The sequence below is a fragment of the Hermetia illucens genome, chromosome 5, assembly GCF_905115235.1.
Source record: "Hermetia illucens chromosome 5, iHerIll2.2.curated.20191125, whole genome shotgun sequence".
In the NCBI taxonomy this organism is placed as follows: Eukaryota; Metazoa; Arthropoda; class Insecta; order Diptera; family Stratiomyidae; genus Hermetia; species Hermetia illucens.
Genome location: NC_051853.1, coordinates 95,848,517 through 95,869,841, shown reverse-complemented (window position 1 = coordinate 95,869,841; position 21,325 = coordinate 95,848,517). Strand labels below are relative to the sequence as shown.

At 40.1% G+C, this 21,325-nt stretch overlaps 1 protein-coding gene across 1 annotated transcript in view; it reads left to right on the top strand.

Moving 5' to 3' along the window:
• The window catches only part of LOC119658032 (kin of IRRE-like protein 1), a 257,165-nt gene that overhangs the window by 223,567 nt on the left and 12,273 nt on the right, over positions 1 to 21,325 (top strand). The window contains exons 11-14 of the mRNA XM_038065264.1: positions 3,941 to 4,063; positions 5,046 to 5,179; positions 5,268 to 5,442; positions 20,629 to 20,909. Of these exons, the coding sequence (XP_037921192.1) occupies positions 3,941 to 4,063; positions 5,046 to 5,179; positions 5,268 to 5,442; positions 20,629 to 20,909 (713 nt within the window). The remainder of the gene's footprint in view (positions 1 to 3,940; positions 4,064 to 5,045; positions 5,180 to 5,267; positions 5,443 to 20,628; positions 20,910 to 21,325) is intronic.

Below are 21,325 nucleotides of genomic sequence, written 5' to 3'. Positions count from 1 at the left end.
ACTACAATCTTCGCTAAAGAAGATGTCAGATACCACGAAGAACGGAAAAATGTAGATTGTGACTATTGGTGTACAACTATTAAGCAAAGTTGTGTAGATCTCCTCAACATACTGTTCGCCCCAATTCAGTGTTAAAAAAAGATTTTGCTCGACTCTTCGAGTTCACAGAAGCTCCTCTATTTTAGCAGGTCACTTTAACGCAAAAAGTGTATTCTGTGGATTACGGTTAGCAACGTACCAAGGCAGAGCATTATTAGAAACAGGAAGAGCACAAAAGTGCAATTTCCACTCCAGCGGTAAACCTAAATACTGGCCGACTGGCGTAACAAAAACACCCGATTTCATTGATTATTTCGTAACTAAGGGAATTTCAGACAAATACATCCTTGTTGTCAATAATGAAAATGTAATGTTCGATTACCCGCCTGTTATGATGCCGGTCAGCGAAAAAGTGAGAAGGAAAGACTATCCTCTTAGGCTGACTAATAGACAAACAAAGTGGGCAGTATTCAAAACGCACATCCTAGAAAACTTTTGCATAAATGACCAAATACAACTGCTGCAACTCGGAGAAGAAATCGATCTGCTAACAATGAAGATAGAACAGGTGGCTTGGAAAAGCACTAATGTTCATGTACGACTGAATAAAACATATACTGACTCTCCTACAGAGGATAGTGAACTAATTGCAGAGAAAGGAAGAGCTCGTAAACTATGGCAAAAGAAACCGCCCAACGGACAGAAAAAAATCCTAAACTTCTGACAAACAAGCTACAGGTTTTAATTAACAAATATAAAACGAGCCGTTCAGCATATATGTCTAAAATCTAAATCTAAAAGCACTAAAAGACATTGGCTACTCTCTGTGGAAAGCCGCGAAAGTTCTAAAAAGACCCAGACAGCAAATTCTACCTATTAAACAAGAAAACGGGAAATGGATTCGTGTTGCACAGGATAAACCAGGACTGTTTGCGAAGCATCTAGAAAATACTTTCCAGTCTTTAGATACACAAGCGTCTACATGCTTGTCGCCAGTCAGGAAAGTGGACCATTACCCAATAGGCCGCGTAAAGCTAAATGAGCTAAAGATATAAATGAAAACAAATATGCTTCCTAACAAAACTCCTGGCTATGAAGTTATTAAAGGGAGAATACTAAAAAAATTGCCAGAAAAGGGTCTAGCCAAATTATTACAAAAAATTAATCCAGCTTTCAGACTAAAATACGTCTCTTGAAAATGAAAGGTGACCGAAGTTATAATGGTCCTCAAACTAGGGAAGGAACCAAGTGGGAGTCGAACCATATTGACCAATATCGCTACTCCCTGCTACAGCCAAGCTATTTGAAAGGCTTCTCCTTAAGAGACTGAAGCAAATCATTGGAGATCGAAATCTACCACTACACTACGAAAATGCATTGGAAAAATATCCAGGTGCGCTTTTTTCTCGAGGGTCTCAGAGAGCCTTTTTAGAGTGAAATATGAAGGAACCTACTTTGAACTGAAAAAAATTGCAGCTGCTGTACCGCAGGGCAGTGTCTTGGGCGCAAGACTCTTTCTTTTGGGTACCAATGATATAACTTGCTGTGAAAAAGCCCAAAAAGCGACATTTCCGGACGATACTGCTATCCTTATCAAGGGTAAAGCTACGGAAGAAGCAAAAATATTGTCACAAACAACTATTGACAACAATGTCAAATGTTCCGATTTACTTCGAGCAAAAGCATACATATGTACATATATAGTAGGTATATTAAATACGGCTGCTTTAACGCACAAATATATCTATCTGAATTGGACTCTACCCGCAAACTTTATTAACACGCGTATACTATATACCTACATACGAGTCGACCCCGCTTGTGAACGGGACAAAGGCTGAAAAAAGAGAAAATAAGAAGACTGTATACCTACATAAACACATGTCTGTTTGAAGTAATTGATATTCATATACAAATGACTAAAAAACTAAAACCAAATAATCCTTTGCGACCCTCCATTCATATGAACTTACTTCGTTGTCGTATTGACGAATTGATGTTATGTTGACGTCATACACGTTGTAAAATGCCCGAAATTCACAAAAAATGAAAAAGGTTTTCTTCCCACTTGACCAAATTGTGTACATTATCTCTTACACTGATGCCAAATTTTGTATTTCTGGAATGGACATAAGGGGGGTTGCCGGGTAAATTTCTAAAATCTGGAAATACATTGTTATTAGCGTTATTTGTGCAGATATCGGAACTGAATGTATTCTGAGGCCTAGATTTCGTAGAGATGTACTACTGTGATTTCAGATTTTTCGGTTAAATAAGTTCTGAGAATGAAACCTGTTATACTTTTTGATGGTCAAATTAAGCTCTAACTCCTCTACATTTCCCCCATATCAAATATGGAACCAGTTTCGAAAAGTACTACTACTACTACTCGATATACCACGTCACCACATTTTGTGAAAAAAAAGTGTCGCACTCTCTATTCACATGTATGGGACCACCCCCCCCCCCCCCCCCCCCCCCTTTTAGTTAACACAAAATGGCGTCACTTGCTGCATGTAAAGGGAACAATAGATCACACGCACTTACCAATCTTCGTGACAATCGGTCTAGTCGTCTCCGAATAAATTGGGTATGACAGACAGACAGACAGATACCGGCTCGGTTCTTCTTGTGTTTACACAAAACCTTTGAAAGAGAATCCAGCTAGAATCATCATAAACGGACAAATATTTAGCTATAACACTTGACGCTAAGCTCAGTTGGAAAATATACATCTTAAGAAAGAAGGATGGGCTAAAGGTAAGATACAGACAGATGTACTGGCTATGGGGATGGAATTCCCAGCTGACTATCGACAACAAACTGCTAATTTATAAGCAGACACTAAAGCCTATATGGATGTACGGCATCCAGCTTGGGGGCTGTGTCAAAAAAATCAAACCTGAAAGTCAAATAAACGTTCCAAAATAAAGTGCTTAGAAGTATAGTAGACGCTCCCTGGTTTCCTCGTAACGAGAATCTGCAGAGGGACCTGAAAGTTCAGTTGGTTACTGGAATCATCAAAGACCAAGCAATTAATCATAACTACCGACTACGGTAACATGATAACGAAGTTCGAAAATTGGCTGATGTCGCTGATATAATGAGACGGTTGAAAAGGGTAAAGCCAAACGACTTGCCAACGCAAAGATGCTTAAAGATAAAACAACAGCCAGTTCCTCAGTGAAGCCAACCAAAGTGTTGGGGTGGACCAGAGGGTCTTTTCTCAATAAAGGAAAATTTTCAGTCTCAGGTTGACGAGAGGTGGTTTTAGTTGGCAAAAATCCCACACTCTTAGGAACCGTGAATTCTGATGTTAGTCTTTTGAAGATTTCCACAACAACAACAACAAAAAAAAACAGATGAGCATCGAATTCGGAGAGAGGGTGAAACATTATGAGTTGCAGCTCGTCAATGTCATCAGAAACGTAGCTCTCTTGACATTTGTGGGGAATAGGATATCGGTGGGATTTAAAAAACAAGATTCATGAATGAGAGGCAAAACGACTTCCGAATTCGATTAAATTATATTTGAAACAGGCAATATTTAAGTTAAGAACTTGAAAAGTGTGCAAACTCTAATGGAAACGATTTTGGTGTAGCAACTTTTTTGAATTTTTATTATTCAACTCATTGCAGATTTGTTTTACCCAGCATTCCATGACAGTTAGCATACATACATATGTATTAATTCATCTTTACCCTGAAAATCAATCATATGTCTTTTCTGCTATCTAACTCCGCCCATGTTCCTTGATAAAACTCATTGATTTCACTTGTACAAAGTTTGGTTTGGGCTGTAGCTGAAATCTATATAATATCTCTTTACTGTATTCAGCAATCAATTTCCAGAATGAAACTTGTTAATTAACTTATGGTTCATGTTTCCAAAATTTTCTAGGGACTTCGTCGACCGTTACATATACGCCTATCACAGAGCTGGACTATGGAACTTTACTGTGCGTGGCCACCAATAAAATCGGACGTCAAAGGATACCATGTGTGTTTCACATCATTGCTGCTGGTAAGGGAATACAACATGATTGATTATTAGATTTATGAAATAATGAAGAATTTCGGGAGCACGGAGAATAATGGTGGAGATTAAATTTAGCAAAATACTTCATATAAGGGAATAGTGCACACGATTGCAAATAGATTGCCCGTTTGTATGCAGCTGATATTACTAGAGGTTGAAGGTCGTTTAGAAATTGCCCATCAATCAAATAATTAATTCAAGAACATGACCTGAAAACTAGATTATTCACTCTTCTTGTCGAATTCTATAGAACGTTAGCCCTTGGTATCAGCCGAACAGAGTTTCGATGTAATAAAGCATGCACCCGTACATATTTGACACCTGGAAATTCATGCGCTACTAAGTTTTAAACTTTGTGAAACTAATAATCGAATAGATCACCTAGAGCAAGTGACTTTTAAAGTTCGACTGTATAGTGAGACGTCTTTTCAGGCTAAGGTTGGCCTTGAGTTCACAAACTTTCCAGTTTAACGCAGATTTTGGATTAGCAGCATTTTACCGGAGGTCAGAGTGCGAAGTTATCTAGGTGAGTTCGTCTCGTCTTATCATCGCAATTGGACTGAAATGGCATTGAGAATCTCCTAAATAAAACCAATTTTCTTTCAATAATACTGTACGTATTGCTTTCCAAAGGCACGCAACCTATTCAAATCAAAATCGATATATTCTAACCTGACAAACTAAGCATTTGGTCATTCAAGCTTAATTGCGATGCTCCTAACAGATAGAAATTCTTAAATACAACAAACCCCTTGATGAATTCATTGTTGACGGAAAATTTCCAACTGGTTCAAATCCGATAAAAGGTATTTAAAACACCCAATGAAAGCAAAGTTCCTTGCATCGCCCCACCACTCGATACTTCTACTTCCTTATATTCTTCCTTTACAACTGTGTATCACATTTTCCCAGAAAAAGAAAATCGTTTCCTGATACAATGAAATCGTGTTTTCCTCTTCCCAAACAGGACGCCCCGACCAAGTACATAATTGTACACTTACGAACATCTCAATGACATCGCTAAGTATCAAATGCACCGAAGGGTTTAATGGAGGACTGCAGCAGTCGTTCATGGTTGAAGTGAAAGACATGAATTCGCAGGTAAGTACAAGTTACAAGGAATGTCTATTTCTGTAATCCTGTTCTAATGGTTTCTGCTTTTGGTTTCTCTGGTATTCCCTTCCGTCAGGAAATCAAGTCGAATTATACGTCGCCTGTACCTAGATTCGCTGTTTCTGGATTGGTGCCGGGAAGTTTGTACCTTGTATCGGTTTTTGCATTCAACACAAAAGGACGATCTGATCCAACGACATTAAATGCTGCAATGCTTCGAATGCCTGAGAAACAATTAACATCGGAGAGTGGTAAGTTCAAATGAAGAGCATTTAATAAAGATGAAAGCGTATATGTAGGTATGTTTGAAAATGGAAGGAAAATATCGAGAATGAATATGAGAGTATATATAGGTGCTCAATTTCTCTGCGATTGATTTTAATCAGCACATAGTCTACATACATACATATTGTATACTCAATCTAACGACGTAGGAGATAATCATAAAAACTATAATAGAAAAAGTGCTGAAATATTCGGAGATATCTCAGGTGAAAGAAAGAAGAAAATGAAGAATGAATCGATATTTTGTCAGAAGGATTACACCACTGGTGAACTAAATATGTCCATATATCTTCCTTGCAGTAATTAATAACGGAATGGTGAATGTAGAGCATTTCTTTGTCAAGGTCTTTTACTGAGTTCTGAAGAAAGAACAAATTGAACTATTAAAATCAGTCTGTCTATCTATCTATCTGTACAACCGTGCATCTATCTGTCATACTCATTTTCTATGGAAAGGGATGCACTAATTGATGAAATGAGATAAAATTTGCTCGTTAAGAAATCCCAAGTATTCCATGGTTTGTACAATTTTTGGACTTATGGGTTCAATAGCGATTACTCAAGATATGATTGAATGATAAAAGGGACTGATTTCAAGTCAGAGAAATTCTACTAATTTTTAAGGCGTTACAGGTAAACTCACCGTCGGGACGTTTGGTGATATTTCGGCCGCGGCTTCCATTCCATTATATTAAGCTGTGTTTTCCGTCTTCGTCAATTATGCTTTCCTACCGTGTATCGATGTTTGTGTTTCCTGGAGAGCGTGTTCTTTAAATATCATCTCAGGTATTTTCGTATCAGTCGCTCGTCCGATGTGTCCAGCCAATTGAAATTTTCATAGTTTGATCAAAGTGGATGCTCAATGTTATACAACAACTCATTAAGATTTGTTTACGCACAGATGCGAATACCTTCCAAAAAGTTCGGTATAATTTCTTTCAGCACATCGAAGTTGAGTTTTTCTGTCTCATTGAGGATCTTAAAAAGTTGGGTCGAAATGTCAACATCAAATATCGCTTATGGTAATTTATTGTCATCCTTGAATCTTTCCTGACCTCAAATTAGCTTTATTGCCTAGAATACTTGCATGCTATGAGTGTTGTCTGTTAATATCCACGTCATTCGCATAAGTCAGTGAGGAAATTTCATTATTAGCATCCCTTTTTAGTACGTAAACGAATTTCGGTTGACTACTTAGCCTAGGGACAAATAAAAAATTATAAAAGGAAGATTACCACCCAAATTAATCGTACCTCCGAGTTGAAAGTTTCTGTAGTATGAAATATGACTTCAATTTGGCCCTTTAGATTATCTCCCAAACTAGTTACGAATAGGTTCCAAACTCCAGCATTAGTCTATGTGGAGTGTTATGATTAATGCTTTTATAAACTTGAAATTCTTCAATATTCATCCACCAAGTATTGATATACTCCTTTACAATATATTGGTAAGTCGTTGATCGACTCGTTCTGGGACAGCTTGGTATTCCCCAATAGTGTCAACAATGTGAATTCTCCTCTTTTCCGATCGGTAGCACCCGCAACCACATCTCCGTCGTCTTTTTCACCTCTTTCAGTCTACCTTGAATGTACCTCACAACATAACTAATTGCATTCCAGTTTGGCTAGCCCAAAAGCTTTTACTAAGTAGGCTTTCCGATCTGACTATCCTTCCCAATGTCTCCCCGGAGAACGGAAGCTGGGATAGTGATAACCTCCACTGGTATCTATAGTATCTGCCATGCGCATGAGCGATTACGTAAGATTATATTTTATTTCTGCGAGCCTTCTTTGTGTCCAGACTTTGATGCTGGCAATCAACCCGTAGCCCATCAACCTCCAATTCAGTATTTTTCGCGCGTTGCTTGTTGTTTGGTATTATTCCTGCTATCATGCATCATGTTGCATTGACCGTGCCGATTTTGAAGGCATAGTAATTTGTAAGGGGGTCCTTCTATAAACTACACTCATCTTTTGTGCGCGTAATATTGTATGCAGTGCCGCTTGAAACCCAGCGTCTACCATTACTTCAGCGTGCTTTCTTTGAAGCGATAATGTAGTTCGCCCCCCACTTCTTTGATGCGAACAGCCATTTCCCTACAATGCTTCGTGATAAACACTGCATCTGTTTTGACCTTGCAAGTGCCAACCATGCATTTTTTAGCCACAACTTCATAGCAACGATTGTTTCCGATAAATGCAACTTCACATACACGAGATGTTCTGCAACAACAATCACCACTACGCCATCTGCACAGCCGGCTATCGTCGCCTCCCTAGTGAATAGGAATAGTGAGAATATTATTATATATAATGTCCCACAATAGTGCGTACATGCGGAATAGCCGCGAAGACAATATACTCCTTGGTTCCATCATCGGCGTAATATCAAAGCCTTTTTCCTGTTAGGGAGCTTTCAATAAGCCCAGCCAAATAGCTGAGTACATGTCGTCAGAGACCGGCTTATTAGGTTCCAATTGATCCCACTAACAATTACTGCGCAGTTTTTGCTGGTATTGCACTACCCTTTCCATTAATTGCTTTCTCTGCTAAGCTAGCAACTAGCTTGAAGGCATTGATTGTCGACTGGCTTTATGAAAGCTAAATTGTCAAATCAATAAGCCTTCCAGACTTTCTACAAAAGGGTGCAATCTATTATAGATTATTTGTTCCAGCATTTTCCCCAGAGGGTCCAGCAGGCATATCGACGTTCAAGAATAATCCACCAAGAGGTTTAACAGTTTTAGGTAAAAATACTAGTTTGTGGCATTTCCTTACCTCAACTTCACAAATATGTCGGCCCCCGACTTAAGAGGCAGTTCAAAAGCCTATTACCAGAACTCAGCGCTTAGTCTCATGTTGAAAGGTGTGTGGAGATTATTGCCGCGTCTACCCTCTAGAGGAAGTAAAACCTGAATCTTTTTTTGGGGGTGGAGGGAGAGAAGGCTTTATGTTATACAATTAATTGGACCGCCTGACCTTGGGTTTGTCTCTTACAACCCTTCGACCTGGCTATATATCTGCCTGCTGGAAGTAATTCCTTTTGCTGCTTCCTTTTAGGCACGTTCCTTCACATCTTTATCAATCCTCCCTACTATTCTCTATTTCCCTCACCGACCGAGAATTCACTGTTCTACCGACAGTTGTATTTTCTACTACATAACGCCTCAGCACCAATTAGTCACATGTTTTCGCAACGCACCCCGTGACACAGAGAGCTGCTCCCAATAAAGTGTCCTGATCCAGCTCCGTCCGCATAATTGTTTGCATGTTAATTGCCTTCGCAAACCTGTATGGTGCGCTCCGTCTTCTTGCACATACAGGTCGCCAAACGCTTCAAATCGAAGACGCATATCTGGTGGTCGCTGTTAGTTTAATGTTAACTGACATTCCAGGACATATACATAGGAGGTTAACGAAAGTCAGTTCAACAAACAAAGCAGCCTCTTCTTGCCTGTATCATATAATCTAACTACTGTTTCCCAACACCATCTTGTTCTCCAAAAAAAAACGTCTGTCTGCATTTACTATAAAAAAATATTACCTGAGTGATCGGTGATTTTTAAGGAGGAATTTTGCACATATGCGAAAGAGGGGTGTAAATTCTTTTCTTCTCGGAATATAGTTAAGTTAATCATCGAATGGAAAAGTCCATTTAGTAATTTTTGGAATTCGTGAGCAGGAAGGGTGCCGAAATTAAGGCTGAAAACGTTGGTGCTACGAAGTTTAGTGGGTGTTATTCGAAAAACCCAATAAATTCACAAACTAAAAAAAAAATGTTACCATGATTTTATGCAAAATCCAGCTCAGAAAATACATGACAATACGATGCACTTTCAATTGAAACCAATAATACTATTTGACTTCTTCTCCTTCTTTAAGCTGTATCCCATTCACTAACGACGCCCCCTTGGCTGGATTGAATTTGCCAATTTTCTCGGTCAGAAGTTTTGAATTCTCCACCTAACTTATCATATCATCGTTGTTGATCCGCAGCCCAATCTTAGTTAGTGAATGGGGAATGCAAATTTCCATACCACAGAAGGAGATATGCTCGCAATTGTTTCACGAAGGGTGCACCCCCCAATATTAAGCGGGTATTTACAATTCGTATCTGATCATGTCGTTTTAGGTCATTGATCTACCTCATCATCTTCGTCTTCATCAGCGCTGTTCATTGTCTTGTGACCGTGGATATCCCCCTTCTCTAGATGATAATTGACCCCGCAGTGACTCTCTTCTTGTTAAGATTTACATAATCTTTCCAACGATTGGGTTTGTTACCCCATGAGAACCCCGGACTGCTCGCTTCCTGGTAGGTTCGCCCCGTACATGAGCCGTTCCTTATCATTTTCCAGCCATATAGCGGCATTCCTGCACCTTTCCTAGCTAGCTCCTCGGCTGCTTCATTGTCTTTCAACCCAATATGATGTGGACCCCAGAGTATCCAAACCTTGTTGAGCGAACCGAGCATGTTCAGTCTGGTAAAGCATTCCATATAAGTTTGCAATTCACTTTACCTGTATATAACCTGGATGCTGCTGTGGTTTGTTCGGTCCCTTCACAGAATTCCCTGAAACTGTTTCGCTTTGCTTCCCTTATCTATACAGTCCGCTATACTTTGCCAGTGCAGATTTCTACCTGAGTTCTGCAGTTTTTTGACACTTTTGAAGAGACGTGAGGTGACTGTCTTAGCCAGGTAGCTGGTCTCATTTGTGTGAACGGCGACTCTGTTGAGATCATACATATCAATTACGACTCTGTTGGATCTCCCGCTCCTGATGTTACCATCCAATCTGTTCTTCTATTCTTTCTATTTCCACGCTACCCTTAATGTCAAGTCTGATTATTCTGTTTTTTCTATGTGACCATAGAGAGCCAGAGGCACTCTTCAATTCTTGACCAGCCCGTTCACAGGACGTTGACTAAAGTCATGTCCATTAGCTCTTGCTTGGTGCTGGTCACGAATGTTGGTGTATTCTATATATTAGATACATTTTTAAGAAGGTACTTACTTCTCCGATTGGTGAGTTTAGCGTCTTTCTCCTTATCCTCTTAATACTTCATTGATGCTATTTTATTTATGCGTTGGGTGGAGTCTCCTAACTGTTAGGTGCTTATCGATTCCATTTATAATACTGGGCGAGGGAAGTTTCACTTAGAATTTTCACTTTACCCGTTTTCACTAGGCTTTGTCTATGACCTTTGGTGACATTTCTGCCGGTCTACTCTTAGAAGCTCTTCCCATTTATAAGGTTTAGTCAGTTCTTCATCGTTTGTATATGGTACCCTAATGGCTTATTTACAATGAGGCTACCGTATTCCGCGGGGAGTGAATCAGTATGATATTTTTCCTTGGGGATTTCGTTTTCCGGCTGAAATTTTGTAATTGGGCAGCTAAGCTCTAACGTGTGCTTCTCTATTCTGCTGAGAATTTCCTGAATTTCCTCATTTTCCTTTTCCCGGGGCATTTTTGCTACACTATTAATTACTAATTAATCGCTTATATTCAGGAATAAAGAGTGTTAGAGAATTCTTTGACGAACTCAGTACACAAATATAATGCTCACAAAATGCCTAAGATTTTATAGTTGATGTAGGTATTGTTTTAATAAGTTCTGAGAAAAATAGGTTTGCTAGAGAGACAATAAACCAATTTTGAAAGCCCCTCAAATAGTACAATGGAAATAACAAACACATGACATATCAAAGAAAATTGAGGACATTCTAAACGATTGAGTAAATAAGAATAAAACAATGATAACCATACACGAGATGATACCAACAATTCAAATTAACAAACACATGAAGTTAGAAACTTCAGCTTTTGTAACCCAAATTGTCCAGGCAATCCCGACAAAGTGGAAAGTCAAATAGACCACCACCTACAGAACCTATGCATGTGGAAAATTGACAAGAAAATCCTACTCAAAGAAACCACATAGATACCAAAATCGATGTCAAAGTTGAAGCTGATAGAAGACAACATGACAATAGAAGCGACGAGCTATTGCTGCAATTAGCTTCGGAAGAATTTCCTTTAATTGATAATAATATGGTAGCCCTACGCTAGATGCATCGTTAAATTCGTTGCTTTCTTTAGATAAAATCCAATCCATACATTTTTCAAATATTAATGGTAAAGAGCCTATCAGTTGTACCAGGGCATAGTGTAATTTTATAACCTGAGGGAATAGGGAGCGAGGTTACTAAATCGAAACATCCAAACGAATATTTAGCCCATATTGAACAAAATTACTTAATAGCTATAGATACATTTTCTAAAGTTGCAGCAGACAAGATAGAGACCACCTTAGAGCAGTTTGGCCATATCAATCTGACACAATTTCTTCCATAGAAATATTTTAAATTTCATTTATGTCACAGCTATTACAGAATTCTTAATGATTCACAAGATAATAGTGGGAAAAATCCAAGCGAATGCTTGGATATCAGCAAAAAGAATTATAATATATGGAAGCAATTCATCAGTATTTTCAAGGGCATGACAACCGGTATCCGATTTAGGCCGAGGTTTTGCGCCGAGGTGCACCCATTTGATATGCAACCTACGTTTTATAACTTCCCGATCTGGATCATTTTCACCCGTACGGAGTAAGTGACGTGCCCATCACAACCTTTTGATTCGAATTTCATCCATGACTAGACGGTCATAGTATCGCTCATATATTTCGTCGTTATAAAGGCAACCAAATTAGACATCTTCTTGTAGAAGACCTAACATTCTTTGAAGGGTTCTGCCCTCAAACTTCCGCCGCTCGTAGGTGTATGCTATTCTGAGTCGTTTGGCTTTTCTCTCCCTAAATCATTCATGATTGAGTTTTTTATTGAAAGACTTGACCCCAGTATGGCAGCTCATCCCGATAGGCTTCCTAACCTTTTGCTAGTTAGCTTTAAATAATATATCTTCTTCTCGCTATATACTTGATTCAGAACCCGAATGATGAAAATGGCCTTTTATCGATCTATAAGTCGTTCCGCAGCTTGTTTGACACTGTAATCCTCAATGTTATTCCCGCTACCTCTAGTAAGATTCAGGTTATCCTATCGTATGGTTTGGGGGCCGCCTATAGCAGAGCCCAGGCTGCGTGTGGCAGCGCGGTGGAGGGCTTCAAATCAAGAGATATTCTGATCCTGGCTTCTGATGTGGTATTAATGCATGGTGGGTCTGCCTGTGTGGCGGTTGGTCCGAAGGGATGCAACTCTCATGTTTTTCCTCAGATATCGGTGGCTTTCAGGATGGTTGAGGGGAGGTTTCTATCTTTACAGAATATGTCCATACTTGTAAATTACTCAAACAAACAATATCATCACATCACCTAGAGGGAAAAATACATGGACTTTTGAAGACTTAAAAAGGGGATCAGAAGCGAATCCTCTTTTGAAGTCTCCAAAAGTTCTATGGTACCCGGCGCACGCAGAACACCAATTAAATGAACTCACCATTGTAGATGCCCGTAAGGCTCTGGACTCTAGCCCCACAAGTTTGGTCCCCTGTAGATGTTCTGAAGACAATTCAGGAACACTCCTATATAGAGTGGGAGGATGACTTTTTACCAATATCATGCGCCTGTACCCATAATTCAACCGGAGGCTACGCGTACGCTTACAGCTTCCGAAGAACAATTACTGAATCGCCTACAAACCAATCACACATATAAGAAAGTTTTTTTCAAAAGGTTTGGAAACATAGATTTGAACAAATGTAACACTTGTATTGGGTAGAGAAACTAACGAATATATTATCTTTGAGTGTAAGGGTTATTCCCGGTTTCGGGTTGTTTTTTAACCTTGAACGAATTTTTTCGAGTAGAGATCCTTGCATGGTTGATGACCTTTCCAGGAGGAGGCTGGAGTCAGATTATAATATAATACATAAAGTGTCAGTTTCTTCACGCGTTGCATTTTCTGCCATCCCCGTTCTTTTTTCTTGCATTGATCTATCATTACCCCTTTGCACTCTAATGGTTCACAATGGTTGGTAGAATTGCGGAGAAGTACCTGATCCATACGGTGCTAGATACATTCAGACTACCGAGCAGCCTCTATTTATTCTGCGTAAAGCTGCTACCGGCCTTCTGGTCTGGACTGTTAAGCTTGCAACACGTGTTCAGTCTGTTCGAGCAGGCTATGTGTACGTATGTGTTTGGAAGTATGTCGGTTAATTAAACTTAATAAATTTGTGTTTGGCTGTTTTTCCCCATAAGCATAGTGTGTTTCTCGGAACATAGGCCAAGTGCCTGCCATCGGTCTTGTTGGTGTACTTCGTGGATGGTATCAGGTCAGTTTGGGCTGTTAGCCTGCCAGGTTCCAGGAATAAAAAGAACAACAACAACAACGCTATATACCGTCTTTGGTAAAAAATTAAAAAAATTTCAATTTCTTCACTGCTCTTTGTATCCTCAAAAGCAACGTCCTTACTCTAGTTATGAACTACTGTCCTATCCCACTCCTCTCGTCTTGTTTTATAATCCTGAGGAAATACCTCTATGACTGGCTGATCATACAATTAAGTCACTGGAAAGCGAAAGAACAGGACGGCTTTGTCAAACCTGGTGCCCTAATCATTTCAATCTTTGCCAACTTGGTTGCTTAATGTCACAGTTTATGCTACTTAGATCAATTTCTCTGAATCCTTTCAGCCCTTATTTTACAATATTCTCCTCTCTAAACTCTCTCCACTTGACTTCCCCTCCCAAATTTTCTTTCCGCTTGTCTCCTACCTATCTAATCATTCCTGTAGAGTTTTTTTCATAGCTACTCATTCCTTTTTTTCTTTTTCCTTGGGAGGCCGCAATGCCGTATACTAGGTCCTCTTCTATTTCTATTTGTTATCAATGCTACCAAAGATTTTCAGCAACTCCCCTTTGGCGGCTGTCGGAATTGCTGTCACATTCAAAGCTCTTTGGACGGTGCCAACGCCCCTCTATTGCTATCCGAATAGCCCCCGGGTGATTTTCAAGATGATTTTATAGGCACTCGCTCCTCCTTCCCGAACGGAGCTTTCTGACTCAGGAGCCCTTGTATTACAGTCACCAGCAATAACCTTTGGACTTCTCGCCCCGCGTTGGAGCAACATTTTTAACAAGTTTTCAAATTAAGCCAATACGATCCTTGGTGGGGTGCTGCACGAATGCGTCACTTATTTTTGCCTGCACAAAACAACTAGTGGCTTTGTGATCCCACACTAATATTGCCAATTTACCAGCCGAACCTGGGGCCCATACACCATCGGTACGGTTTCTGTAGAGTTTACTTATGATAGCGATTTGAATTAACTACATTTTTTCATTGCATTTCATTTTGCTTAAATTGAAGGCATTTACCGTTTCACTTAGAGGGCAAACAACCCATACAATTCAAGGGCACATTGTGCCTTAGATAGGATTTTCATAGATTCACGATGGACTTTTCTCCAAATTCCTCCAACGTGAATTGTTCTTTCAAGGAAGTATAAATTTCTTCTCTGAACGTCACACCGAAATCCATGCAAGGGCTTTCTCCCTTTATGAGACCGGTCAGAATGTGGGTTTTTCTTTTAGTCGTATATTTACTTGTAAAAGGTTCTTCCTTTTTGTGCCGTAAGTCGGTGGCTATGCCATTTGGTGTCACTTGAATCACCTATGACACCGTTTGGACAGCATGTATCGGCTTTTCCTAAGAGCTTCTTTCTTCATTTCATTACCTGAGGACCCTAATGGCTCCCATCGTACTTTAAATGGCTTGACGCATACTGCGATAGACTCGGAAAATTCAGCTAGTTTAGCTACGAAGTGCCTGAAAAACAATTCTTGCGGATTAGCGTTCCATTCTCACTGAATTTCTGCAGGATTATTCCTTTCCTCACATCTGGCAGTAATTAAGTTTTCTTGGGCTTCCTCTTTTGCTCGCCTTGGAATGGGAGGAGATTTGAAAATTGATGAGCTTTTCCTGAATGAGTACATTCTCGCTTCGAGAATATCTCTTGAGCATATGCAGTAGGTATTGAAATCGCCCTTGTGGGTTAGTCATCTTTTTTCATCTCGGAAGACTCATGCTTCATTTGTGCCCCTCCTTCTTTGAATCTAAACCACTTGTAGCAATAGATATTACGGTGGCTGAGTTATCCAGCACCGAGGCATTGCAGTCGAGGGATATCGATGGCAGCGAACCCGCTTGCTCTCTTCTAAAAGTAGCCGACAGTGGAGTTTTGAGCCCTGTACCTTTACTCCTTCTCTAACCTTCTGTCATGATTTTATATCTGGCTATCATTGCCAAAGTCATCACGCACGCACCAGAGATGGACAAACACGTGTCCATCTGAAAAGGAAGTATATGAATACGTTTTTACAAATCGCCTGATCGGAGATCTGACCGACATAAGCTGTCTATCAGCCTTTCACTCGATTTACGCGGAAACAGCTGAAGGTATTGGAAATGTGAATTTTGTTGAGAACTTGTGTTGTGTCAATTATTTTAGGCATGAGAAAGTTTTCATTTAAATATGGTCAAGTGGGGTATTAATAAATAAAGGGTTAAATTAGTGCTTTACAAAACCGAAGCAATTTTCCACATTAACTGAAAAGTAAGGGAGTAAGGATCCAAAATGTGGGAATGATAAATTATAACCTGTCCAACTCAAAAATCTGGAAAAAATCACAAAGATGCACCTATACAAGATGCCAAGTTCACAATGGTAGAAATTTTAATAGCACCGAAACATAAAAGAATAGTAAATAGAAAAATAGAAATAGAGAAAAGCTTTACGGTTTCTTACCAGGGCAGAGGCAACTCACAAAAGGCTGCCTCACATCTGCCCTGGGAGCAGCACCGAAGTCGCTCGCAGACCTACTTGGAACTATGATATATCTGGAGCCTGAGAGACTGATCGCCAGAAAGATCGAGGCTCTGCGAAAACCGACTTAGCTAATGCCAAACAGATGGACAGCAGTGTGTGTAGATTTCTTATGAAATCTCGTTCCGGTTGATGACAACAGCATGCAAAACGCCGAGGATTGCCCACTTTTCATCATGAAAAACCTGATAGAGACATTTCTCTCTCTCTATGAAAAATGAGAAGGCGCCAGGACCCGACGATATTCCGATAAAGGACCGGATCTATGTAATACTTCCTGTGATAGTTTGCTAAGATCCACTATGCCAGAAAAGTCGCGCCTGGTCAATTACGCGGATGATATAACGCGCCTGTCACACGCACTTTTAAACAGGCGCAAGGCGGACTTGATATGTTGATATTATGGTTTTAGCCTTGCGCTGAGAAAAAAGTAAAATAGCCATCTTGACATCTTGCGTCCCATAGCGATCGACGACTTGAAAATGAGTTTTTTCGAGTATATTAAACCAGCAGCTCATAATCCCTTGACTGAAGTTTCGGCCTTAAATCGATTGATGGAAAACTTTGGGGATCCCATTGTGCCGGTCGTTCTGCCCAATGGCCGGGAATTTTCGACTGCTTGTGAGATGGGGTCTGGTCACGCGGGAGTGATCCCCGTTGCCCGCCTCACCAAGAAACGTGGAAATGTATACAACTGCAAAGAATATTTCTTTTTCATTTTCTTTTGTGTAAGGTGGGGTGACATTCGGCAGCAACTTTAGGCAGGTACAGGGTAGTTTTCTTTGGACACAAGTTATCAGTGAGATACTGACGAGCGCTGGCAGTTGGACACGTTTTGGGTATTATGTTCGAAATTTTGTTGCGAAGAAGATTGAGCGTGAGCGGTGGAGGAACCGAGTGGCAGGGAATATTTTGAAGTAATAACTCCTTTCCTCCTCTCACCTCCCTTTTGGTGAAAGGAATTGCCTGACTTGCAGGCTGCTTGTGACGAGAGAACGGAAAGGCTAGCCTGAAGTAAAGTGGCAAATGGTTCCAGGCTACATCTCTGATGACGTTGAGGTATTTAGTTGATAGGCCGACGGCCCACGGACGTCCAACGAGAATATGAAAAAAATAGGAAGTAAAACGTAAGACAAAACGACGTAAACAGAAAATAAAATCCAATGCTCGGAAATTTGAACCATTTATTCTAATTTCAGAGCGTCATATGTAAATAAATTGTTATCTTTAATTTCCAAGTTTTTGTAATTTTTGAATGTTTCAATTTTCGAGTGACTACTGTATGATATATATGGACGATACATTCATACGTAGCTTCAGTCCTTTACAGTGCATAGCTGCTTATACTTGACAAAAACTTCTCAAGAATGGATTTACTACTAGGACCTAAAGTTTATTCCTTCATCATCATGCTCTGCTGGTTTAATCATCCTAGCCTTCCAATTCATTCCAGCAACCTCTCCCATTCTTCCCTTACAACTTTCTTCCTTTATGAACACTTGCTTTGCGGTAAATTTCAATACCACCAACACTCCTTGGGGCGCACACTCGATCTCTTCCTTTCGAACCTCCTCGAGCGTCTGTTTCTTGGCACATCCCCGCATGTCAAAATTGACGCTCACCACCCTCCACTTGAATTGAAACCGGAGCTCCCGTTCAAACTCCAAAAGTGCGCATACTATTAAGTTCAATTTCCGCAAAGCCAACTTTAACGGTGTCAACTCAGCTTTAACATCTATCAATTGGGATCACATATTATCTAACTCGATGCGTGATAAAGCTCTTAGCACTTTTTACAATATCCTGCCCGATCTCCTCTCCTGTTTGTCCCTTTGCTCCTACTTGGCTGCGTTCGTACCCAATTTGGTTCACAACGAGATCCTTAATAACATCCACTTGAAACATGATTGCGAAAGAAATTTAGAGCTTCTAAGAAAGGTACTCGTTGAGCATCGAAGCCGACCTTGACTGCGGTAAGTTGAAACCGTTTTGGTCCCACACTCGCTATTCCCGTAACCCCACCCAATCTCTCCCTTCTTCCATTAGTTTTGCTGACTCCAATGTCAACTCTCCCAAATAATCTTGCAAGCTTTTCTGTTCTCACTTCTCTTCCTTGTTTATTCCCTCGACCACCCCGCCCTCTATGATTTTTCTAACTGCAGACTACTCCCAATATCTGAATATTCCTTGGTTGAGTTCCTCATTGGTAATCTTGACACCAATGTTGGTCTTGTTCAGGATGGACCTTTTCCATCATCACTCTAAAAAATACATTTTACTCTCGCTCTGTATAATCAACAACAAAAGTCTAGAAGAATGCTATTTTACCCATTTCAGGAATGAGGCCTTTATCATTCCTATCCTCAAGAGCGGAGACCCTTCTCTTGCTGTGAATTACCATCCCATCTTTATTCTCTTCATTTGTTCCAAAATCATCGAGAGATACGTCTATGATTGACAGACCATGCACTTCGGTCACTCCGTTCACCGTAATATTCTCCTCTCCAAAATCTCTCTCTACTCAACTCCCCCTCCCTTCTCCCTTAATAATCTCCTACCTTTTCTCCTATTTCTCATACCGTTCTTGCAGAGTTTCTTTTCATGGTTATGCATTTCATTCCTTCCCTCCTTTCTCTGGTGTTCTCCAAGAGTTTCGACTTGGCCCCTACTTTTTCTGTTTTTTATCAATTTCTTTACTCAGAAGGCCTTAAAATATTCGCCTCTGTTCCATCCCCGCTGGACTGTGGTCTCCTGCAGTCCAACAAGCTGACATTGAATGTTAGCAAATGCCACTGGATGTGTTATTCGCTTAAACCTTCCCCAACATCTTTTCTCTACTGTCCTGGCGGACAATCCCTGACCACCACTGACCTCCGTTCAAGGCCCGGGTGTAATATTCGACGACAAACTTCGTTTCAATTTCAACTTCGTTGACATCATCAATTGAGCTTCTAATTTTGGACATTTGTCCAGTTTTACCCTACGTTCCTCCCCCAACTTTGACTTTACCCCGATTTAGCCCTCCTTAACACTGTTCAACTCCCTTGTCAAAAACATCCTTGAATATGTGTAGTCTGGTCCCCCCTTCCGCATCCGTGACTGCCACGCTCTTGAAGTTGTACAACGTAAATTCACTCGGACCCTCTTTTCCAAAAATTATTTTACACGGTTTGACTACCCACCACGGCTCCGCACCCTGAAATTCCCTTTCCCTTCAGCAATGCCGCATATTCCTTGTGTAATTGCCTGATATACTGTTCCGCCAATTCTGACTTTTCTCCGCACCGCCTTTCTTAGTACCTATAGTGTAGACATTTTCGAAGTATCCTTCGCGAAGCTCGACATCTACTTTCACTCCCCGATCCTGAGGTTATGCCGGTCCTTAGCTTGAAGCATAAAGTAAATCCATTTTCTTATTTTCAACTCTGGCCAAGCTCTGGTCAATAGTATAGATGGATTTGCGCTCAATATAATTCGTCGTGATGTTGTGTTCTACAAATTATATAAAGGATCACTTAATATCTGCGAGCCGCTTCGGTCACACTGCTCCCAGGGCAGAGGTGAGGCAGCGTCTGATGATTTGCTTTTGTCCTGGTAAAAAACCATGAAGCCATCATCGCCTAATATTTTCTTGCTCCTCCACTTGCGGATAACATGTAACAAGGAATTTGCTTTTCTGTATATTGTCTTTAATTAAATAAACAAATAAATAAATAAATAAATTTCAAAAGGGTTTCTCGTTCAATCCAATGGTTCAAGTGCAGTGTTCCTAGAGCTGTGGTTTTTGCAATTTTCTGATTTTCACTTGGAAATTTTGCGGAAATATTTTGTAAGTATAATACTACCGATTAAGAAAAACAGGAAAAAATGAATTTTCGGAAACCTCTAATTGCATATCTTCCCTTAATACAAATGGAACAGTTGGGGACATAAATATTTTTAAATAAAAGATGCACAAAACCGTCCGCACCTGAAGCGCCGAGGTGCTGGTTTTAACTCGTTTATATTAGGTACGAAATCCCATGACAAAAATGGGTAGTTCCTTAAAAAGCATATTGACCAAGATGAACTATTTCTAATCTATATACACCTTTGACAATCATTACAATCATTGAGAGTTTAAGCATTTTGCAATATGGGACTCTTAGTCGTAAACCAAGCAATTTCTAATAGGATGCAAGGAAACTTTATCCAGGACTGTGTATGCCACATTCTGCTCGCCAACCAAAATTAAACATTTCATCTGTTAATTGAATTTAATTCTAAACAAGTTTTCCTCTCATTCATAATTCCCTTAGAGAGTCCTCGTCAACCTTTGTTGCTGTCACCTGTACTGTCGCTTGCAATCGGTCTGACGGCAGCAATTATGGTAGCAGGTTTGGCAGTTATCTTTGCACTCCGAATTCCCTGCAAGAACTCGAGGCAAAGACGAAAAGAGCTTGCAACAGATAACACGTCGCGTGATGGTTCGCCGGGTCCAAGTGACAAAAGTACCGGTAGCAAGGATGGCATGGATGGTAACGAGAGCGACGAGAAAAACCCCGACATTATTCCAGATACAATGGATTCCGACGACCAAGTAAGTACTGCTACGATTTTCGTGAACTAGAACGTTGATAACAGTCATAATGGGTGGCATTCTAAGGGAAGAGGGAATAATATAATATAATGCTTCAGTTGCCCCCGGTTTGAAAGGAGTGAATCTCTCCTTTGTTATATTTTATGTCGATTTTCGTCAATCGGGAACATTAACAATTTAATTTAAAATTTTCAACTTAAACAACAGAATAGAGGTGACTTTAATTCCGCTTCTGTTTCAAATAGGTTTACACGTTTATCTGGCCGAGTTTAGTTTCATATTAGTCAAGTTCCCTTTTAATTTCATAGCTTTATTGATAAGGAAAATGCGGAGACATGACACTCCTGCCGTGAACTGTGTCAAACCAAAAAGTGGAAAAAAGTAGCGTAAAGTTCACTCAAGTATTCTGATTTATG